General features: G+C 38.6%; 1 protein-coding gene across 9 annotated transcripts in view; it reads left to right on the top strand.

The window, feature by feature from the left end:
• The window catches only part of NFIB (nuclear factor I/B), a 276171-nt gene that overhangs the window by 186889 nt on the left and 64377 nt on the right, over window positions 1-24905 (top strand). For 7 of the 9 annotated variants that reach the window (XM_015425417.1, XM_015425422.1, XM_015425419.1 and 4 more), the window contains 4 exons: window positions 2556-2624; window positions 5795-5915; window positions 7371-7489; window positions 15113-15358. In XM_015425417.1, coding sequence (XP_015280903.1) covers window positions 2556-2624; window positions 5795-5915; window positions 7371-7489; window positions 15113-15358 — 555 coding nt within the window. The remainder of the gene's footprint in view (window positions 1-2555; window positions 2625-5794; window positions 5916-7370; window positions 7490-15112; window positions 15359-24905) is intronic. The other 2 variants (XM_015425423.1, XM_015425421.1) reach the window with 1 other exon arrangement.

Genomic DNA, 24905 nt, shown 5'->3' with positions numbered 1-24905 from the left:
ATTACATAGTCTGGAAAATGGCACCCCCTGAAGGCAGTGATTATTTCCAAGCCAAGATAGACCTTTTTAGTTCCAAACTAGACACAACAGTACTAAATGTCCAGCAGTTCCAACAGATGGCTTGTTGGTTCAGTCTGCACATGATGTGAGCCACAGACTTGGGACACTGGTATTATCTACATGCTTTCAGTTCCTACAATCCTCCCTTGTGGATTCCCACACTGCAGGATTTACCTGTTGAAGGATATAATGTTGTCATTGGGCCAGTACTTACCCATCCTTTGTAGAAAGTTGCATTGGAACTTTTGTTGTACTTGCAGTTTTGACTGTTCCATGGGGCTCTGATTCAGCAAGGCAACAGATGGTCTTGAGTGTTTGGCCTGCAGTTGCAGTGGCTGGAGTGGCAGGTAGTCACCCAGAAATGTTGCTATGCTCCCTGTTTCTTCTGCTTGTATGTGGGATTACATTGGCATAATGTAATTTTTTTACAACATTTATACCCCACCTTGTGGCCCTCATTAGGGCCATCAAGGTTGTTAACGGGTTAAAAACATGTATAATCAAAACACATCTTTGAAACCATTAAAACCAAGCAAAACCACATGATTAAAAAAATAAAACCAAGCTGAAATATGCATACAAAAACATAAAAACAGGAAGGCGGGATCACTGAGGAAACAGTCGAACAGAACAGTTGGGGACAGGTGAGTCTGTTTGGGGAAAGAGTTCCAGAGTTATGCTGACATCGCCCTGATATTTTGCCTGCATATCTCCAAGGCAGGACAGTCTGCTATTGTGTGGGAGAGTGGAGACTTTGCTGGCAACTGCTGATGGAAGAGGTGTTGTGGAGCAAATACATAAGACATACATGTTGCAGTACAGGGATGAAGAGAAGGCATTTGCAGTAAGCAAAGATTGGGCTAATGGATCCTCCACTTTTGCCTACCTGTTTGATGTGCTTTGTCCTTACATCCTCAGCGGGAAGAGTTAAGGATCTGGCTGGTGTTTGAGTTGTTCTTTAAAGTACAAGTAGAGTTCTGAGAAAGCAATGTTAGTGACACAACAAAACAATGTTTGTGATACAACAGAACAATGTTTGTTTATTCCTTGCCTGTTTGTGAAAAGTGCCGTTTTCTCTAGAATTCCCATAAAAGGCTTCCTGTGTACTCTAAGTGCACCTGACATAATCAGAGAGATGTAATCCCATGCTGTGTACCCTAGCATTTGAGATATGGATATTCTGGCTGAGGTTTATATTGTGCTTAGGAAAGTTGTGATTGGCTGCAGATTTATTGTCTTGAATTGCAATGTGGCTGTGGTGTTTATGCTTACATTAGCATTTTCACCAGTATAATATTACACCAGAACCGGGCACCACACATTGGTTGAGGGGTCATAGGTTAGCAACTAACACTTGCTCTTCCCTCAGCATACTCTGGTGCTGCCCAGTTATAGACCCTATGCCAGCACACTGGCACCAGTTTTACGATGGTTCAGTTGGGTGTTATATCCGCATAGGTGGGGATCCCCCGCCTTCCTCTCTCATTCTATGTCACTCTTCTCCCTCTCTCTTTCTCCCCCAACCCTTATCTGTCAATTTTTCCCTTCTCTTTCTCCCTTCTCTTTCTCACTTCATAAAGCCGATGTCTTCTCAGGGCTGCTGCAAGGCACCAGATCCTTCAGTGGCAGCCTCCCCAGCGACAGGAGTCTAGGAGAGCTGCATTGGCCACACTGGTGCCAGCAGAGCCTCTGGGATCTGTGCTGGCCCTGGAGATGATTTGGGGGGGGGCTGTCTGGAGCCCAGCCATGGAAGCCTCTCTACCTGGACCTGCACCTATAGTGTCAATGTTGGGGGAGCAGCCATGAGTCTGGTGCCATCAACAGACAACTGTCACTACTTGTGCTCCTCCCCCCCCCACCCCAAGCAGCAGGCCAATGAAGGAACATTCATCTGCCTGGCAGCTTTGCTGCTTCAGGAGTGGCAGCTAGCCAAGCCCCCGCCTGGCAGTCTCCCACCCGCTTGGCAGCTTCATTGCCTCAGCAGTGGCAGTGACTCACTTGGCACTTTCACCACCTCAGTAGTGGCGGCAACTACTACTTGCCTGTCTGCAGCTTTACTGCCTTAGTAGCATGGGGGATGAAGGAACAGCTTTGTCTGGGCATATGTAGACAATGGTCTTATTTGAGGAGATTGTAAACCCCCCTTCCAGTTTTTTTATTTTCTTTTTCAGATTTTTCTGCAAACCTGGGGGGTCCCCCAAGTTTTCATGAACATTTGTTTTGTGGTTCCAGTGTGCAGAATTAGATAGCTGAAGATTTGGCCACACTTGAATATTAGAATATAAGATATCTCCAGATATGCCACCATTATCTCTTAGTTATGCCAGTGTGGAACTTAGTTGCTGTTCCAAGCAGTTGACTTACCGGCTTTAGAATTGCTCCCTTAATTTATCAGTTTTATTTCTAGAAAGACTTCTTGCATTTGTTACTGCTAGATTGTTTATCTTTTTTGTTTATCAAAAGCATTAATTGCATTTTCATGTTTTTCCTTCTAGTGTATCTTGAGGATAGTTTCGTAAAATCTGGAGTCTTCAATGTGTCAGAATTGGTGCGGGTGTCCAGAAGTAAGTATATTCTTCTTTAAGACATAATTCATGTAAAGTAATTATTTCTAATTATATCTAAAAGGATTTCATGTTACTCCCAGACCAAACTGCAAAATAAAAAGGCCAGTAGACATCTGGACAGATGTCTGTGAAGTCTTTTTATCCCCCATTCTCCTGAAATTTAAATAAGATATTTCAATTGAGGAGTTTGTTATTTTTATTAGGGACAGTGTATAATGCAGTGTTTGTGGGGCCTGTGAGGTTCAGTGTCTGTATTGTTGGGCTTGAATATTGAAGATCACAGCAATGAAATTTTGTAAATTTACTGTTTGGCTTTGAGCAACTGTCCATCTTTTTGAGTTCTTTAGGTTATATATGCAGAAGGAATATTACATAAAGCTAATTGAACATAACCTCTCATAATATAAGGTTCACAATAGAAGTATGGCTTACTGCACCAACTTTTTGATGAAATTGTGACAAACTTGTGAACACAAAGTTGCCTTATAATGAGTCAGACTATTGGTCTATCAAGGTCAGTGCTGGGTCTCTGGTCAAGATTGTTCAGGTCACCTCGTAACTGATCCTTTTAACCGGAAATGCTGAGGACTGAACCTGGGACCTTGTTTGCCAAGCATATATTCTAACACTGAGCCATAGCCCCATGCCAAGGAACTGAGGTTTAAGCAATAATATTGTAAGCATATGAGTAACAGTCTCAGTTATGATTTAAGAGGTATCGGGTAGAGGTATTCAAATGATTACCCCAAAAAGTTTATCAAAATTCTTAAAGGATGTCCAGAAAGTATTAATTATAGACCATGATAGAAATTGATAAAACAATGTATTTCTGTATGCTAATAAGTAATATAATAAATAAAAATATATAGAAGTATTGATAAATTTTGTTTTAGATATTTGCTAGCAAATAAGTACATTAGGAGTAGTATTTGTGTACCAGTAAAATAGTGGGTTATGACTTTCCTGGAGCAAGACTTCTTAGTGAAACGAGTCACCCACATTTCTGTGTGTAAAATAGTTGAGTCAGGATTAAATGTTTTTACCTGACGGAGCGCCCCCCCCCCTTTCTCCTGTCATGTAGTCCAGTTCAATTAACTTTCTCTCTTTAATGCAAACCATAGTTTGTCATTACATATGAATAGGCAAACTATTATTTTCCTTTGCTGTACAATCAACGGTTGCAAATGAAGTGAATTAGAACAGATGATAGAGGGAGGAAATGCATAAGCCCAAGTTCAAGGCTCACTCTTGACACTAACATGGTGTGATGCTACTGGCATGCCTTCTCTGTGGATATGTAAAGATATTTCATTGTCACTTGTGAATCGATGGTGATTTACATGATGTCCATTGATACACTACACCTTCTTCTGCAGTAGAGGTTCTGCTGATCCATCCCCAAAGCTGTTGGGCAAGATATCATGGTTGCCTATTTATCTTCCTTTATAGTATCACCTGAACTAATAACTATATTGTCAAGCATTAAACAATTATAAAAATCATTCCTGTTATTTAGAAACAGTAAATGTTCTGTAGCACGTGAAAATAGCCCATTTCTAATGTATCTGGGGTTACAGTTTGCATCAAGCAAATTAAGATTTGAATTTTTTTGCTTTTCCAAGTAGCAAGTATATGGGTTTATATCCTGCATTTATGCCAATGGAGCAAGTTCATGGGATTATCCATCCCTCAGCAGCTTCCTGACTCTCATAAATGGCACTACAGAAGGACTGAGGACCTTCCAGAGCATGATGTCATGTGACACCAGTAGCTTCAATAAGAAGGCAGACTCTGCCCTGCTTCCCTCTTGCACAAGTGGACATTCTCATAAAAACGGAGGGCGATTCTTGATACTACCTCTGCTCCATCAGTGGCTATTAGCCACAAGGTATAGATAGGAACTCACAGGCTGGGGCAGGTAATGCACTATATTCTTGGGGCTGGGGGGGGGGGGCAACAGTGGGAGGGCTTCTAGTGTCCTGGCCCCACTGATGGACCTCCTGATGGCACCTGGTATTTTTGGCCACTGTGTGACAGAGTGTTGGACTAGATGGGCCGTAGTGGCCTGATCCAACATTGGCTTCTCTTATGTTCTTCTGCCATATGCTATGACAAGAAGTATCAAGAATCGACCTCCTTCGTTCTTATGAGAATCCAGTTCCCTCTTGAATCTGTTTATCCAGTTCCCTCTTGAAGCTGTCCATGCTTGTAGCCGCCACCTCCTGTGGCAGTGAATTCCATGTGTTAATCACTCTTTGGGTGAAGAAGTACTTCCTTTTATCTGTTCCAACCCGACCGCTCAGCAATTTTATGAAGTGCCCACGAGTTCTTATATTGTGAGAAAGGGAGAAAAGTACTTCTTTCTCGACCTGCTCTATCCCATGCATAATCTTATAAACCTCAGTCATCGTTTCTCCAAGCTAAAGAGCCCCAAGTGCTTTAACCTTTCTTCATAGGGAAATTGTTCCAACCCTTTTATCATTTTAGTTGCCCTTTTCTGCACTTTCCGTGTAGACATCCTACTGTGGAGGGTGTCCAGACCCTCTGCAGTGATGTATTGGGAATGCAGGAGGCTGCTGAGGAATAAGGATGAAGAGTAGGTTCTGGGGAGAATTGTTTCCATTAATGTAAAGTATCAGATCCAAACCGTAGTATTAATTGTAAGCAAATAGTGTTATGTGTGCATATATATTAACATAATACATACAGCATGTAATATAATCATTTATATCACAGAAGAGTTTGGTTCCCAGTAGGCATTGCTTTATCAATAGAAGCAAGCATATATTTGTCATATTTTAAAATTATTGCAACATTTTATTACTGCCTATAGAATGAAATGATGAATTCCAAAGTTTATTATGAATAAGCATATACAACATAAACATGTGGTATGGATTGCATAAAAAGTTACATGTAAAGCAAGATAACTACATGACCATGTGGCCTTCCAGGCATTAGCAGCCTCAAACTGGTCTCTGGAGAGGCGGCATGCAACCTTTTGAAATGCATAAATAGATCATTTATTTTCAGATTACCCGAACAGATCAAATTAGTTTCATACTGGTCTCCTTTACAGGCAAAAGGATTTAGTGTAATTTTTAAAATCTTGTGGCCTTTAGACATCTAGAAAGCAGGAATAACCCTTTTAATGCTATGTTGTTTAGCGCCTATAACCCAGGGAGCTGGAGTGAACTTCCCAATTGGAGAACTTCCGAGCCAACCATACTATCATGATATGAACTCAAGTGTAAACCTGCAGAGATCACTGTCCTCTCCACCGACTAGGTGAGCATGCTACCAAAAAAAAAGTGTCTGTGATGGATGCGGCTATGTAATATTGCAGATGGATTATGACTTTGCCCTTGTTATATGTACCATACAATTATATTTTTAATTAGTGGTGTGTAGACAAATTTCTGTTAAAATTATTATGAACTCAATGTACACTGGTATAATATAGGAAAAATTTCAAAACAAAATATTTCATTTACATGCAGTCCTGAGCAGAGTTACACCTGTCTGATTCCATTCACCTAAGTGGACTCAGAAGGGTGTAACACTGTTTAGGACAACACTGATAGGTAATTACCTCTTTCTTTTTTAAACATCTCACTTAATAAATACAGTGGCAGTCGTTTACGCTCAGAACATTCAACAACTAGTGTAAAGCTTAATTCAGATTCAGCTGTAAATATTTAGCCTTGAAAATGCTGACTATATACTAAATACAAATTGTCAAATTAAAAAAACTTTAAAAAAGAAAAAGAAAAGGCTGACTTGATTACTTAAGAGACCAAACAGACCCAGACAGTGTGCTAAAATTTAACTTATTTTCCTGTTCTATATTGAGTAGAACTCTACGTTTTAAATTCCAAATCAAATTTAGATTTGATTGTATTCTGAGTGATTCTTGGAATTAGTTGTATTTACATATATTTCTCTCTTTGTTGAGGGATTTGTACTATGGATCTGTTTGGGGAAGATTTTTTGGGAGAGAGTACTTGAAGGGAAGTTTATTTTGGCTTCTTTTCACATTATTATTCCTCTTTGTTAGTTGTTTGAAATTGTTTCCTGATTTATTATTTATTTTTATTGTGTTGTCTCAGGCCTTGTGAATTTGTATAACTTGTTATGTACACTTTGAAAAAATTATAAAGACTAATAAAATTACTGCAAATAGTCAAAGAAAATGTTGAGACTGAGAAGTATAGAAAGATATATTTATTTATTTATTTATATCTTCGATTTCTACCCCGCTCCAACCCCGAAGGGTCTCTGAGCGGCTTACAAGTTCCAAATTTATCCCTAGCTAAGGCCACATGTCTACAGGGGTTGGGGCTGCCGACCGGCATATATATGTTATATGATATCATCATAAATCAAGTATATATGATATCATCATAAATCACTGAAATAGGATGGCAGCTTTTAAATGTCAAGTTTTGTAATTAGATTATCAGTACTCTCAAAGTATTTTGTGACAGATAGTATGCTAGAAACAATACTTCTGGGAATTTAGAGAAATTTATGCTAACAAGAAAAATAGGCATAACCTCAGAGTATCATGTGAACCATAGGGTTTGGGAGTGGAAGACAAGCAAATTCATATTCTAATTTATCAATAGATAGCTTTGGACATGATATGTAATGTTCTGGTGGAGTTTTCTGTGCTGGGTTTGTTTTAAATCATATACAGAAGTTTATTAAAATCAGTTCCCAATAATTCTTGTTCATTTACAGTAAGAGACCCAAAACTATATCCATAGATGAGAATATGGAACCAAGCCCAACAGGGGACTTTTATCCTTCCCCAAATTCACCAGCTGCTGGAAGTAGGACATGGCATGAAAGAGATCAAGGTGAGTAAATCCATCTCATATAAAACTGTTTCATATTTTTGTTGCTTCTATTATTTTCTTTTTAAACTTTAGATACATTAATGCTTTATACTTTGAAATTCAGCAGTAAAACTAACTCTATTGTTAGGTTAAAATATTTTTGGAGTTTTCCAACTGGAATGTTCATGTTCATTAGTAGAAATTAATCTCATCACCATTATCATAGTCTTTTGCAGCCATTACTAAAATTCAGTTGCATGAATACATACTGATCCTTTTAATGAAACAGGTTTCATTGGAACATAAATTCATCAAGTTAGAGAACTGTAAGAGTTATTAATCATATGGCTCCCTGGATAGCAAAATATAAACTCCAGTAAATAATAAAGAAATTATTAAAATTGAACTTTTGCAGATATTTCAGAACTGTGCACATCTACTTTGGGAGTAAATCCTATTGAATTCAGTGGGATTTACTTCTGATTAGATGTGTTTAGGATTACACTGTAACAGTTAAGTCCTAAACAGAGTTACACCCTTCTAAGTCCATGTAAGTCAGTGAATTTAAAAGGGCGTAATTCTGCTTAGGATGGTAATGTAAGATGTCCACCTTTTCTGTCATTGTTTCTGCAGTCTTGTGGTCTTTAATAGCAGCCTGAGGGCCAAAGAAGATGTGGCAGAAGTGTTGCATTTCTGTTCATCTTTGAAAGATGGTTTCTAGGGACACAATCTGAATTAAGGACACACATGATAGGAAAAGAGGATTTAACCCTTTTGTTCGACATAGATTTGTTAATGGGCAACTACTCATTGCTGTGCGCACACATGCTATTAATTACACTTAAGTTTTAAAAAATCCACATTTTTCAAAGGACCACTTATTATTGTGAGGTGCTAATAGTGTGTTGGGGGGGGGGGGGTAATATAAGTTAACGAAATCATAGGGGGGGGTTTAAAGAGTTAAATGCTTATCATCGTTTCCATATGTAGCTTCAACCTGAAATGCACCTGTCAATTACCATTTAAAGGCAGATATCCATGATCTTCATTATGTCTGTACTGACTTCAGGGGGCTTAGAGAACCATGTTTAGGATTGCACTGTCAAGGAAGTTGGGTCTTTTTACAGCGTAGAGAAGCAGAGATTCATGGCTTCACCAGTCTTGTTTCTACATACAGGACTGCTATTAAAGGCACAAAATGGAGTCCAAAGAACATCCTCAATCTGAGTAACGCTGTTCTACCTTCTGATACCTCATATCTCTGCATTTTGCTCAGTTCTTCAATTAAGAATATTTAACCATATTACCTACAAACCAATCAACATGGCCATTTACCTTCCACTCCTACCAACTGCTTACTTGCCCCCAAACTGCCAGCTCTTGCTCACTGAAAATTCTAGGCACTTGTAAATAATCTTACTCAGATCTTATTTCATGTGCACAGATATAATTTAAATGCACCCTCCTAGGCTGTATAAAGGTTCTAACTTTTTGTAAATCAACATGTCTTACTGGTTTCATCAACTAGTTATTACGTTTTAAGAACTATTTAAACAGGAAACTTGATTTCAACTATCTCTTTTAATGGAATAAATAGTCATTATGTTGGAGATCGGTAATCAGATTTGATTTGGGACTGTGGCACTGGGCAAAGGAGTGTTGATTCTCTCCATCAGCCACCCCAGAAGGGGGAATTAGTCCCAGTAAAGAATGGAAAAGACAAGCAAAGACAGGTTCCTGTTTTCTTACCTACTAGGAGAGCTGGTCTCAATTAGGAAAACAGCATGGGGGAACAGAGTGAGTTTTTTTAAAAGACAAAAAATAAAACTTCACCCTGGTGCTGTGATCTAAATTACACTGCCCCTTCTTGTTCCTCCTTTTTTGGACCAACTATCCTGGCAGGATATGCAATAACAGACCAACATAACTTGCTGTTGGCCCTTAACTTTTTTTTCTGTTGGTGATTTAAATCAGTTCCCTCTGTTTTGCAAAGTTAGCCAGTGTTCATGTGAAGTCTTTGAGTGATATGCCCTGAACTAAATAGCTTGTAAACTGGTGGTGGCCTAAAATATCATTATAAAGTTGCATTTCTGTAGACTTGATTTAGACTTTTTAAAATAACATTAGTTTCAAACAAAGGTTAAGCATGTGCTTAACTCCTTCCAATGACAACCAAAGTGTCAATGTACTAATTTTGGTGGGATTGTACTTGCTTTTTATTTCTAGTTTAAATTTATCTTGTTTTGGTTTATGTCCTTGTTTGGTATTGTAAATATCTTTTGTGGAATATGTTCATTGGATTTTATGTCCTTGTTTGATATTGTAAATATCTTTTGTGGAATATGTTTTCAACAAACAGAAGGATCTCATCTTTTTCTTTTGACCTAGAGACAGTTACCCATTCTCAGAATGAGTAAATGTCTGTCTTGTCCCTCTTTTTTCCTCTCACAGTTTTATCTTACTATCAAAGCTACCCAGTCATCTATTTCAAATAGTAAGCAGATGCATTCAAGATGAATCATCCATATTTGCAGAAGTGTTTGTTTCTGATTTACATTAGAGTTATGAATTCCTTTTTAATTTTCTCCTAATGTAACATTCAGAATATAATTTTTATTGTTTGTAAGACTTGAGCATTTTTTCCTAGAGAACATTATACTATATAGAGCAGCTGTGGTGCCAACCATAAAAGTTCTTGTTTAGCTTTCCCCTGATACCGATTTATCTCATTCAATACTTTGTACCATAGCCAGTGGCCCCTTTCCTTTCCTCAAATATCTTTTCACAGTGTATTTAATCAAAATTTTAATGGGTTCATTTCCCATCCTTTTTGCTTATCATGAACCATCAATTTAAAATGGTTTATTTATTTATTGCACTTTGTGCTGAATTTACTGTGACCATTTATTTAGCAGCAACTTCTGCACGTACATTTTCAAGCACATGAACACCTAACACAGGAAGATCACTAGTGGTCCTTTGAAGGCCTTTTATAAACTTTTCCCCTCACCACAGATTGAAGTGATTGCCTTTACCAGAAACTGTCACAGCTGTTTGACTGAGGGAATTTTCTTTACTGTGAAGTTACAACCAGTAAAATACTAAATAGGTTTCGGTATCCAAGGTTAGAGGCAATCCCACACTGAAGTCTGAATAATTATTTATATGCCGCCTTGAGGACCATATGTTCATATAAATAAACGCATAAAGGTAAAGGTAAAGGTTCCCTTGCTCGAAAGCCAGTCGAATCCGACTCTAGGGTTGTGGTGCTCATCTCCGTTTCAAAGCCGAAGAGCCAGCGCTGTCCGAAGACGTTTTCCGTGGTCATGTGGCCGGCATGACTAAACACCAAGGTGCACGGAACGCTGTTACCTTCCCACCGAAGTGGTCCCTATTTATCTACTTGCAATTTCTTGCTTTCGAACTGCTAGGTTGGCAGGAGCTGGAACTAGAGACAGGAGCTCACCCTGTCTTGCGGCACCCGGGTCTTGAACCGCTGAACTACTGACCTTCCACAGCCTGCAGTTCAGCGTCTTAACCACTTGAGCCACCGCAGCTCCCTAAATAAACGTATAGTGAGAGGAAAATGGAGGAAGCAGACAAATCCAAGGCCCACCTTCTAATATTACTGAGTACTATGGCTGAGGAAACACACACATCTAGACAGTCTGTTTTTCTATCGAAGTGTTTTGTGATCAATTTAATGAAAGTCACCCAATTCTTAAAACTGAATGTTTGTAGAGAGAAGGAAGATTTTTAAGTTCTTTCTCAAGGTGGTCTCTGCATAGTTCTAGTTGTGGAGTGCAGAGTTCTGTGGTGCTTAAAGCTTTGGTGACCTTCAGTTAAGAAGAAAAAATGTGTCTGAATATTTTCACAAACTTAGTTGGACAGGTCATTTAACAGGTTGGGGGTATGCAGGGACATAGTATTTCTTGTTTTTCCTCAGTTTATTGGGCAATTTCAGGTGCAGAATCATGTTTTTTGTTCTGGTCCTTCCATTTTGCCTTTTTACAGAGCCATTCTGTTTGATAATCAGTACTAGTTTACAGTAATACTTACGTTGTTATATAGATTATTTTGGGTGGTAATAGGTTGCTAATTTTTGCATCGCTATGCACTGCATAGTTACTGAATTCTTTTCCCATTCTCTATTTTCGTCTAGTCCAAATGACATTTCTTGTGCCACTTTGCCGTTCTAGACCTAAATGTGTGTATCTTCTGTTACTGTGCTTCACTTATGAGCACCTCCCATAATTGTTAATTAGACTGCCAGGCTGATTTTGAGCGTGCGTCTTGAATGCACAAATACATGTAAATCCAACTTTTTAAGAAAAAAGTTCTTTGGTGCTAGACAACATGCTTTGTCTTTCAGACAAAAACTTGATCCATTGCATTATTAGAATAGGGTTTTCTGGGCCTACAGAAATTCAGAGGCAGAGGCATTTGTTGCCATTGTCAGACACATTTGAGTTCTGATTTTGTGGCAACCTCAGCACCAAGGATTGTGGCTTTGATGCTCTGAGTTGGTAAGTACCAAGGGACCTGATGTTGTTTGTTCCCAGGGATCATCACGGCTCCTTACTAGTTATGCATCTTTCAGTTTCAAGCTCTTCTCAGATTCAATTACTGGAATTTGTGGAGGCTTTGGTCCTGCTTTCCTCTGACCTCAGGCATAAGGGTAGAAAGAAGCTACACTTGCGAAGGGTCTCCATGCGAGAGGACTTGGTACCATCACAAAGGAGAAAGAAGAAACTGTATTGACCAAATTGCTGCTTTCATAAGATTCTGAGGCTAGTGGCAGAAGATGAGGTCTTTTGTAACCTCACTTTCCAACATCCAGTGCCATGAGGCACTGTGCCATGTGACAGGCACAGCTTTTCTAGAATGTTCCTGAAGCTCAGCAGCACCTGTGATCTTTGCTCCACAAGTATGAATATGCAGAACCACAATGATTGGTAAGTAATACTTTTTAAAAAATTGATGACAATTTTGTGGCTATTTGAGAAAAGAGGGCATTTTATGGATATTTTTTAAAAAGTATATTAATGGAGTTTAAATTTCACCTTTTTAAAAGGAAGAATGTTATTAACTTTAATGATGAACATATTGGTAGATGTCTCAAGCCATGATACTCTTCTTTCAGGCCCACCTGTGTAAATAAGCAGATAACAGTGAGCCTGTTAATTGTTTCAGCATAGTATTCATGTCCCAGAAGAACCCTATTAACAAATTTAACTAATTTGCAAACTAATTTGTAGTAGTTCAAACAACTCTGTGATGGGCATAATAAGTAGTTGTCATGTTTGGGGGGGGGGCGGGAAATCAGGGAATTAAATATATGAGTTTCCCCCAAATTAGTAGAGAGTTTACTGTTTGTGTAGCACAAAGAGACCAGGAAAATCCATGAAAAGAAGACAGGAGAATAAAACTCAAAAGTACAAACCTTTTTCAGTAGCAGACCCAGAGATCCATGAAAGTTTCTGCCATGAAATTCTTTTTTATGATTTATGCCAGTTGTGTACTGGAAGGGAAAGTGTAGTTTATTGTCTGCCCAAGTATGTTACACATTCAGCCGGGATCATATAAGCTACTGAAATCTCACTTTGGGATGCCAGAAATAACATGAACCTGCTACCTGCTGTACTTAGACACCATTTGTGCAATTAAAGATACTGCAGCTTTTGTTCAACCTTTCGCAGATAGCCAGGTAAGACAGTGGAGCAAATGCTAGATGCAAATTCGGCCTCAGATGGCTACTATCAGAAAACAAAAGGATGAGGTTCCAGTACATGCACCAGAGTGCTTGCTTGCACCTTAAGGGAGCTGTTTGTATCCTGATCTGTGTTGAAAATAACACTTGAAACTCTGAGATATTGGTAAAAAGGAACGATGGAGAGATATTATTTTGGATATGTGGTCTAGTGATTAGAGAGTCAGAGTAGGATCTGGGAGACGCAGGTTCCAATCCCTGGAAGCTCACTGTGTAACCATGGGCCAGGCACACACTCACAGCCTATCCTACATCACAGAGCTGCTGTTGTGAGGATAAAACGGAGGAGAGGAGAACAATGTAAACCGTTTTGGGTCCCCATTGGGGAGAAATGCAGGGTACAGATTTAGTAAATAAATAAACACATTATATATAGTGCAGCCCTCAGTAAGGCCTTTTATTTCCCTCTTTATCCAGCATTAATGACAAAATGGTAATCATGGCATTTCATTAAAAGAATGGGAGAAGGCCATAGAAGAAGTCCTCGCTTAGAAAAGAAAGTTATGTAAAAGAAGCAGAGAAACTGCAAGGACATGCAGGAGTCACTTCATTTTCATGTATCCGTTCCTTCTTTCCTTTCTTCTTAGCCCTGGTTGTTACCAGCCTCCAACCTCTGAGGCATGGAGTTCTCCTGGGATTATAGCTGACCTCTGGACAACAGAGATCAGTTCCACTGGAAGAAGTAGTACCTTCAGAGGGCGTGCTCTGCGGAATTATGTCACAACTAATCTTCATCTCTTCCCCAACTCTATTCTCTCCAGGCACTGCTTCCAAAACTCCAGGACTTTCCCAAGCCAGAGCCGGCAACCCTAGGCAGTCCCCGTATTCTCTCCCCTTTCCTTGCTTTCTTCTCCCTTTCCTACTCAACAGCCAACTTCTCCTTTACCTTCTTCTTCTGTCTTGAGCTTTATCTATTATTTATTTACTTCATTTATACCCCACCTCCCCCCACATACAATGGGGATTGAAAGCATTACATGATTCTCCTTTCCTCCATTTTATCCTCAAAACAAACTGGTGAGGTAGATCAGGCTGGAAAAGAGTGACTTGAAGTCTCTCCCTGATAAAAGCCAAGCAAAGTTGCAAAAGTTGTTTGGTCGCAATTGCTCAGGTGAGATTTGTGGTGACATGCAAATTGTGAGGACGCTGCCGCTGGGCCCAGGCAAGTTGTTGACATCTGTTTGTACCCACTACTTTACCTAGGAGAGTTGTAGAAGTAGCATGGTAGCAAATTGCCCAGTGGTTGCAGCTTAGCCTGACCTTAATGAGTCCTTCCTCCAAGGCAGGAGGGAGGGGAGCAGGTGTAGACTGGGAGGCCAGAATAGCCCTTTGTAGGACTCCCCCTGCCTGTTAATGGCAGTAACCAAGGTTTGAAGGCTGGCAATAGTGTTATGGTTGCTTGGCAACCACCACAATGACCACAGAGATTTCCTTTCTTTAAAGTACAGGCCCTGTTTTTATTGGAAGGGGAGAGGGTTATTTATTATTTTATTTTTTTAAGGTCGGATTTTTCTGCAAATGTGGGGCTTTTCTCAGGTTTGTAGAACAATCAGTCTTGTCCATGGCTTCAGTTACATGTAACAGGCTTCACTCGCTGCAATGCAGGGGACCTATAAAAAGAGCTGGCATGGTTTAAAGAAGATCCCTGTATCGGTTTTTTATTACTTTGTAGTGAATGACACACATTACTCTCATACAGTTTGTCAAAAGGTAAATTGGCTACTAAAAGTTAGACTAGAACAACATACCTGCTGAAGAGTAAAAAAAGAATAGTATGGTGCTTTTACTTACTAGTATTGTTTGTAACTTCATATGTTCTGGAACATTTAATATAGGTAGAGATGTGTACAAATAAATGAATTTTCATTTTACAGTTACTTCATCGTGTTCATTTTCCTATGGTTCTCCTGCATTCATCACCAACCAACAATTAGAACCACAACTTATCATTAAAACTGAAGCACTTGGATCCCCTTCACCTGTTCTTCCTCTACCACCTGCTCCACCTTGTGATGAGGAACGAGTATCTTCTGCTGGATTTCCTTCATCTGGACCTTTGCCATCTTTTGCTATCTCACCAACATCTGGACTTGCTTTTCCTGGAATTCCTTTAATTACAGGTCCGTCTCCAGATGGATCTTTTCATATTAGGCCTTCTTCTCATGGTTTTTCTAAAATGGATATCTTAATTTCTGAGCTAAGAGAATTAAAAGAGGAGGTAGGTAGTGCTGTAAAGGAGCTGAGAACCATAACGGGCCAGCTAGGCCACTTGCTTGCTTACACAGGACAAAACTCAAAGAGTCCCAAGGTACCTACTGAAGGATAAAGCAGTAGCACTTATAGAGGAACTGTCTTCATCTGACAAATTCATTTATTCTGTAAGAAGGATCTTATTTAATATGCATTAATTGTGTTACTGTGTGTTCAGTTCTTTCAAAAGCATGAAGAGCTTCCTTATATACACAGCTCCAGCTAGCAAACTGTTGTATTCTTGTAAATATATTTCACATCATATATATATATATATACATATACATATACAAAATATAAATAAATGTATACATTCCTATACATCAGTCTTTATTGTGTTTTTTTAAATTACAGTTAAAAAGTAACACCCACCCAAACATGTTTACTTGTGCTTTCCCCATCTTAAGATAAGAATTACTCTTTACTATCTGTAGATGTAGAAATAAATTTCAAAGGAAAACTACTTTGTCTAATGCTCTTTGCAGTGTCATTCTCAGAGGCTGGTACTACAGCACCAGTGTCATTTCAGTGATAATCTTGTATAAAGCTGAATAAATCCAGTGGTTTTTTCTATTGTAATTATTAGCACAACTCTCATTTATTTCAGAACATTAAGATTCTTTCCTCAGGCAATGCATTTCTTTAAGAATCACAAACGAGGAAGTGTTTTTTTGGGTTTTTTTAACATAACAGTGCATTCCTATGCAGAGTTATTCTAGTCTAAGCCCATTGATTTCAGTGTGGTTTGAATGGAGTTACTCTGCATAGCACTGCACTGTACATGATTCCGTTTAACCTGAATAGTATTAAGGGTATTAGATTCAGGTGCAGGAATACTCAAATATGAGGGTTTTTAGACAAATGTTTTACTAACCAGTCTAATTGGCATGGACTGCTGTTTCTAATATCTGCAACATTAAGGCCTAGTTTTGTCAACAGATAATCAGTTAAGTTGATTTCTTTGGGGAAAAACAAACCGAAGCGGGGGGGGGGGATTAAACGGAAACCGAAGTAGTTCCTTTAAAAAGAGTAATATATGCACAAGATCACATCTTTACTACAAAATATCCTGGAATATCTAGCACTTTTTTATTTCATTTTTGTCCCAAATAATAATTAGTAGCGGAGTTCCCACAACTCTGAAGCATACGTTTAAAGAATGGAGGCAATCCACTTTCACAGTAGATTCATGCATTTCCTGGAAGCAGGTAAATAGTAAACCAAAGTGACTAGCAACATTTTCTGATGTAAACATGAAAAATGTGACTTGCCCATTACATGTACAGTGAGATACCTGGTGTAGTTGATTTACACAATAGATCATCACTACGTCCTCGCTTGGGGGGGGGGGAGTGCAAAACTTGGGCATGTATTTTGCCCCTGTTAGTTAACATAGAATGGGCTTTTAATTATGTGCACAACAGATGGAGTCAAGGCAGTGGCATCACATTTAAAAGGGGTGGAAGACTTAGAAATTCGCTTCCCTCACTTTATAAAACAAGCCAGAATTCAGACCAGCTAGTAAAGTCATGCAGCCATTTTCCATCACTACCACTAACCTCTGTCTTCTTGGAGGAATGGCATAAAGATGTACTAAATAAATAATAAAATGTATTTTCATTTGAACTAAAAAAAATCCCTTCTGGCCACCAGTGTTTCCCTTTTCACCAAAAATGTACCTTGCACAGGTAGAAGAGTGGCTGGGAGAGCTGCCATCAGCAATATAGGCATCATTCAAACCAGAATATTTGTTGTTGCTCAGTTTAGTTGCTCATATATCTTAGAATGTTAATTGCCTCGTGTCTTTTCTTTGTCCTTTCTATTTTCTGAACATAAATCTGTTCTGATTTTATGACACTTGCTTCTTCACAAACATGGAGTAAGTACTCAATAGCTATGGATGGCTGCTTGTGAAAAGGGCGGGGGTAGCTCAGGGCAATAAATTAATTACCTATTGTTTATTCCCCAAGGACAAGCACTTTTCATGCTTAAAAATAATTGACATAATCCGACTTCACTATCAGTGATAGTGTCTGGATGTGTGCAATGTATTTTGGATCTCAGTTATAGAAATATGTTTGCATCAAACTTTAGCCAGTGTTTTCATTGCCTCTGTTGTTTGTCTGCCACAGTAATAATCTAGTTATTGTAAACAGTAATAGGTGACCTGATTTCATTGATCTGTATAACAAACTCTTATTACCATATTTTCTCTAAAGCTACAAATAGAAGACTTTTTCTTCAGTGTAGCTGATTTCATTGGACAAGTGTGCCTGTGTTACATTTTGACCTATGTCTAAATGTGGTACTTAAAGCCTTTAAAATGATTTCTTATGTCTGTGTCCATTTTAAGAAAGAAATATTTTTGGCAGTCTTTCTAACTTGTATCACCGAAGTTAAAATATTGAGGTTGCCTTATTGATTTTGTGTAGATAACCAAAGGTTTTTTTTAGAGATTCTTAATGCTAATAAAGAAAATGCAGCACTCAGCATTTTTCAACCATAGAGGTATAATGTATCTTAGTGATTCACTAGTTCGTAATGGATGAGCAACATATTATCCAGTATCACATGCAATGTGTTTGACTTTTAAAATTAAATTTCTTTATGTCTGCCACAGTTTTTCCCCCTTAAATTTTATCTCTCTGTTATGAAATCAGGAGAAGAAATTACTAGATGATGTAATCAGTAACATCTTTGCAAATCTAATATTTCAATGTTACAATGTAAGATTTTGTAATAATTGTTATAAGAGTACTTACGTTGTTTGTGCAGTTGTAAGGTAGAGTTAAAAGCTGAGGCAACACACAAACACTTGTCTCAGTGGGCATTGTGCAGCATTCTGAGAAAACATTTATAAAGTGTACTTACCCTTCACATTCTGTTCTTCCAATTAACAGAACATTGTGGGGAAACCCCTAATTGTGATGTGTGTGTGAGAGAGTGATGGCTCATATATTGTATAGCCTTCTCGGAACTGCAGCTGATCTCTGTGTAACTCTGGGGACACAGATGCATTGTATCTTCTAAGTGGAGAACCCTCCTTCCTAGTGTTTTTTTTTTGGGGGGGGGGCATATTTAGCTTTGTTTCCCCAGTGATGGTACACCTGAATACAACACTTAGGGGGAAAGACTTATGCAAAAGAAACTTAGGATATGTGTAGAGGCGCACCATTCATTCATTCATTTATGTATTTAAATATCTTTACCTTGCTTTTCCCTCCAGAGGGATCTGAAGTAGCTCTCAAGAACAACACAAAAATACAATATAAATCAGCCAGCCAACAAATGGAAAGGCAGGCTCTGTTTTGATCTAGTCCTCGATTCAGTGCTGGTCATATCCTAAAACAAAGGCTGCAAACCATGGGCTAGAATGTTCTTCAGCTTGCACCAAAGGCTCATTTCTCTGGCCTCGCCCAAGCTTTATACATACAATAGGAAGGAAAAAGCAAGTGCTTGGCAAAGATGTTACAGCTGGCAAAGATGTTCATTTTAACCTTTCCTTTCCTGCACCCTGTTTTGGATGAAGTGTGACATCTTACTTCACCTTCCATAAATCAGCTCCAGAGTCATAGAGATGTGGTTTGTTGCTGCTCCAAAGGTTTGGAAATAATTTTCGTCCTTAGCTTTGAATGAAGCCAATATGAGGTAGTTTTTAATTTATGGATTTTATTCTGATTATTGAAAGCACCTAGTTGCATGTTGTTGTTTTTAAAAAAGTTACCTTCGTGAGTTTTTGGGACAGGCAGACATAAAAGGATTTTAGCCTGGCTGGTATTTCCTGAAACATTTTGGATTGAATCCAGAAGTGCTGTGCTGCATGAGAAGGATATCTTCTGTTCCCTGAAGGGCTGTTTTTCACCTTGTGCCAGTCTATCACACAGGAAAATGAAACTGAATTCAAAGATACTTTTGTACTTGCTCAAAAGTTTGTACAGTTTTTGTTTTGTTTTTTGCAGAAGAAGAGGCATAAAGACTGCAGTGGAACTGATCTGTTAAAGCCCTGTTTGAGTGAGCAGTGAAGTGTCAAATGAAGTTCAGTGTAATTAAATATAGAATAGTGTATGTCAGGGGCTGAGTGAAATCCTAATTTAACATATACAGTAGTAGACTCTGAACTGAGATCTTGGAGTAGTGGTAGATACCTCAGTGAAAACGTTGGCTCAGTGTTTTGGTTATAGAGATGTGCAAGCATAAATGGACTTAGCAGAGGTCAGCTTGTGCAAGATGTTGAGCAAGCACCTAGTGCTTTCCTCCCTGTAGTGGCCAGACATTAGTTGCATAAGCTCTTGCACAAGCAGAAATGCAACTGTGGATACAATAGGTTTGACCTAGTGGAAGTGGCTATCACAGTCTTTTTTCTTGTGTTTCCATTTGCACAAGATCTCTAGTGTAAACAGAAATTATGCCCTGGATCCAACCCAATATGTGACAGCAGTGAAAAAATGACAAATTCTATGGTAGAGATTGTTAGGAAACAGGTTAGGAAAAGAATAAAAAATAGTCAATATCCTAATGCCCTTGAATATATGTTGTTGCTGCATGTTGAATATCTTTTTTGGTCTGTATCTCTCAGACAGTACATTATAGAGCTGGAAATGGTGCAGAAAGGACAATTGAAATGGTCAAGGGACTGGAGTATTTTCCCTATGAGGAAACATTAAAGAATTGTTTTAAAAACAATGGCTTAGATGAAAGGAACATGCCAGAGGTTTATAACAATATACAGGGTGTTGAGAAATCGAATAGAAAAATTTATCTGGCCATGAAGACACCCAACAAATGCAGTATTGATGAGCAGTATGTTGAAAACGAAAGGAAATTCTTCATGTGATGATTACTTTATGGAATTCACTGCCTTATAATGTAGTGATGACTACTTAGCAAGTTTGTGGAAGGTTCATCAATGGCAGTTAGCCATATGGCTATGTGGAACCTCCATATTTGGAAGCTATATTTGAATACCAGTAGCTGGAGGACAACAACTGGGGGAGGCTTTGGCCTCTACGATACGTTTGTAGACTTTCCATCTTGTTGGTCACATTTTTCTGTATAACTCTTGTGTAAGCATGTGTGGCTCAGCACCCGCAGTTGTTGTTTTTTTTTCTCCTGGTCATGGTTCTTTGCATCAAACACAGTGCTGGCTTCAAAGAAAGAATTTACTATAAGAAGTGTGAAGGTGCGACTAAATAAAGACAGGGTTGGATTTGAAGCTACAGTGGAATGGCTGCAAAATTATTTATTCTACATCTGTGCTTCTGTTGCTTTGCGACTCTTCTGTAGCATCATAGAAAATTGAACATGTTGCACTGCTGCGTGTGAAAGCTGAGCAGGTGTCCAACGTAGGCAGGTGGATGCTTGAACTCTGCCTGGCTCACAAGTTGACTCCAGTAAAGTTCTATTAACAGGTGGCTTACTGATTGGTGTGCCATGTGACATTTACCGAGGGAGCTACTTGGAAGGCAGGCTGCTTCATACAGAGGCAGAGGGTCTTTGCTTTTGATGAGGAAATTGCTGAAACTCATGTCTCATTAGTGTTTCCTAAGGTTCTTTGGAAGCAAACAACAGTTTAATTAAAGTCTGACGTAAACACATTTCTGCACTCTTTCCCTGCAGCATTTTATCACATTAGAATTGATCAAAATAGTTGCCTTGGGCTGACTTGAACAGATATACATCTGGAGCACCATTTGTGCAAGCTGCCGTTGAGCAGGTTACATACGCTATGCTTCACAGCAACTCTTCCCCTCCCCCCTTTCTTTGTGGATGGAATTACCTTGTTGGGAGATGATACTAACATTTTTTTTACAGTTTGTATAAGCCTTCGTAACTTTGATGTGCTAGTCCTTTAAAATTTATAACATGATGCAGTCCAGACATGCATATTCTTTACAAGTTTTTAATCTAGCCATGCTACTCTCAGAAAATGTTTCAGTTCTTTTCAGAAATGTTAGTTATTGTGCTCTGCACTGCACTGCTATGATATTTACTTCTTATAATTTTGGAGTCAGCCAGGTATTTGGAAACTTACATTCTAGAACAGAATCAAATATTTGTTTAAAAAAATACAGCTAGACCTCACGCATAAACAGAACCTGAGCTTACTTTCTCTGGTCCCTATACACATTTATAACAAATTTGTAAAGCCAGAATCTTATCTGATACAATCTCATGACTCATTCTATTGAAATCCTGTTTTATTTCTGAAGTAACATAAATAGGCTAACATCTGGCTTAAAATTTCTGCTGACAGAAAGATTTCTGTCCTTGGAAGTGAGACTTTCCTACCTCCTGCTGCAGACCAAAATGCCCTCAGTGCTGTTCTTGGAGGACAAGGGACCCCCAGGAATAGTAGGATAGTAGAGTGAAGTTGCAAGACTGCTGCAGGAACTGAGTTCCAAGTTGTAGGTGTCATCCCATTAGGAGATTGCAAAGGGGGGGGGTTACAAGGTATTTGAAGTCATATCAATGTACAACATTACTTATGTCATTGTTTCGGAGCGATGCCCTAAAATTCACCAGAGACAATGACATAACTTCTGGTTTCATGTTAGAAGTGGTGTTGCATGTTAGTGTGATGCTAAAGAGCCCCCCTTTCCCCTGCCAACTTGTTGAGTGGCAGCAGGGAAGTGGGGCCCAGGCAGGAGGGGGGAATTGATGAAAAATCATACATATACCCATACCCATGCAAACTTTTTAGACAAGATCCAGTGTGTCGACTCTGTCATGGAAATAGATTTACAGGCAGAGCTCTGCCTCTGGACACATGTAAAATGTATCCCCACCACTACTTCCCGGTCCCTGCAGTTTTGTTTTCAGAAATTTTAATATACTTACCTGTCAACATTTGTAGCACTTTTTTTGCAGTCACTCATTATTTAACTAACAAGATTGATTCAACGTTTGAAATATACTTCAGCCGTTTTGAAAAATATGTTGGTAATGCAATAACATTGGTTTCTACAAGAGATTAGCAGATGTTTTGATATATAAGAGAACACAGAGTCCTTAGTGTCACACCCAAATTGTTCTTAATAAAATCAGATAACTTGTTATAGTTAGTGCCACACCCTAATACATCTTACTGTGCCTAAACTCGTAGTCAAGGAGAGACTGCAAATATCCTCTCTGTTCCCTATACAAACAGTTTTTGTTTTGCCTCAGTTGTACAGTGCCTCTGTTATTCCATTGAGAAGAGAACATAAGCATTCCACTGTGATGTCAGTGCATATTAGGGACCCTAGAGAAGCCATTTGAATAACTTCACAGCACAAAGAATGCAGGAAACTATAGCAAGTGTTTCAGCTTCTCTGTGCTTGCTGCTTAAAGTTCTGCATATGTTTCAGTAAAAATACATCATTTATTCTATTTTGTTCGATAGTTTTTTAAATTATTTCTTAAAATACATAGCTCCTGCAAAGAGTGATGTTTGTTGTGCCATACAAACTGAGGAAAAAATTTAGAGCAATAACTCCTGTTGGCATACCCTTTTATTTACAGCGTACCTCATGTGTAGTGGTTACTGTATTGGTTTGGATATATAATTTTTGCTATAAGTGGTATTTGAAGGTATACCACTGGTAGCTATGTGACACCCCCCTTCCCCTGAAACATTCATTATGTTTTGGGGGGAAACCCAGGGTAGTGGAAAGGTGGGGCTACAGAGAAACTCTGATTATATTTCATTTCTTAAAGCATTATTTCAAGCAGCTAAAATATTGCTTTTCTTTTTTAAAGAATTCTTTTCCCCCATAATGAGGTGGCAGTCTGTAAATTAAATCTGTGTTGCACTCCAGAAATTAGATTTTCAGGCATGTAAAAACCACTATTTAAAGTAATAAAAATAGTATTGCAACCATTCCATAATTTTGTTGAATATAGTTTTTCAAAAGATGCTGAAATAATTTCTAATTTGTGTAAAAAATTTCCACTTCTCAAGTAAGTTTAGACCCAGGATTAGGAATAAAATTGTATGTTTTCTCTTTTGCAATATTATACATATGATGTGATGCAAAAGCTGTTTCCCTTTATACATCTTATAAAGACATTAACTTTAATGTTAGTCCTGTGACTGACAATGGTGTTACTCAGAAGCAAAGAAAGACAGGTTCTTAATTAGTGGTAGTGGTAACTAGTGCCTCAAAAAGCAACAGCCCTAGTCAACTCCCACCCAGACCTTCTCTCTGCTCAAACCCCTTATGCTGTCCAACTCCAGCCATGCTCATAGAGCCATGATAGCTAAATAGAACCTCCACATTCCAAGGGAGTACATCTCTGGGGAAACATCAGCGGAATGCTTTCCCCCTCATGCCATACTGATAAATTTCCCAAAGGTCTTTGTTTGGCCACAGCTGGATGCAGAATGCTGCATTGGATAGAGGCTAGTGACTTGCCCAAGATCACCATTTAAATTTGAGGCAGAGGTAGTGTCTGGACCTCCAAAAACCAGTCCATTGGTTTTCTCTCCATGTTTACTGCTGCAACACATTTTTTTTAATATTTTATTATTTTCCAAATAACATGATTGCAACACAAATCATACATTTTAAAGTGCTATACAAATTAATACATTCTCTAATACACCATATCACTGGCAATGTCTGCTTACATTATAAGTGTTAAGAACAAAAAGAATTTCCTTCGTCGTTACCAGTGGTAGCTTAAGAAACTATTTTATTCCTTCTCCTTGAACTCGTGCCCAAATAATACATAATTAATAAAGAGATTTTTTAAATTTATCCCAAGCTGTTTCTCATGTATCTTAACTATATTATTTTATGCCTTTTAATTACTCTTAGTGAAAAACTAAAACAACGGCCACAAAATTTTTAACCTTCTTGGTGGAGTCTGTCAACACATTTGACAGAAGGCAAATCAGAGAGACTGAAAGACTTTCCTGAGGTCAATCAATCAATCAATTTATTTCTACAGTCCTTAGACCAGTCATACAAAAAGAAGTACACCTTTACAATATTCCAAGATTTTAAAATACAACAGTGACACATTAAAAGCAAATTAAAATTTATATCAAACAACTATATCTAACTAGCTGCCTTAGAGTTTCCGTGATCTGAGTATCACCATACAGAAATTGGCTACTTGGTGGGTAATTTGTGGGTTTCTATCAGATTGAAGAAATTCAAGTCTAGCTTTTTCGGAAAGACCCAGAATTTGTTCAGTCAGCGGAGTGATTTTATTATGCGCCACCTTATAATCTGGACATCTAAAAAACATGTGCTCTATAGTCTCAACCTCCCTTAATGGGCAGGTACAAAGCCTTTCTGAGAAAGGAGTATTCTTGTATTTTCCTTCACGTACAGCAGAAGGGAGGGCAGAGCACCTCGCCAGAGTAAAGGCTCTTCTAAACCCTTTTACTTCAAGAGATGTTAAATAGTTGGCTGGACCCACAGTATTTTT

The sequence above is a fragment of the Gekko japonicus genome, unplaced genomic scaffold, assembly GCF_001447785.1.
Source record: "Gekko japonicus isolate JY-2015 unplaced genomic scaffold, Gekko_japonicus_V1.1 scaffold191, whole genome shotgun sequence".
Taxonomy (NCBI): domain Eukaryota; kingdom Metazoa; phylum Chordata; class Lepidosauria; order Squamata; family Gekkonidae; genus Gekko; species Gekko japonicus.
The sequence above is the reverse complement of the archived record's forward strand: the minus strand, read 5'-3'. Positions and strand labels throughout refer to the sequence as shown.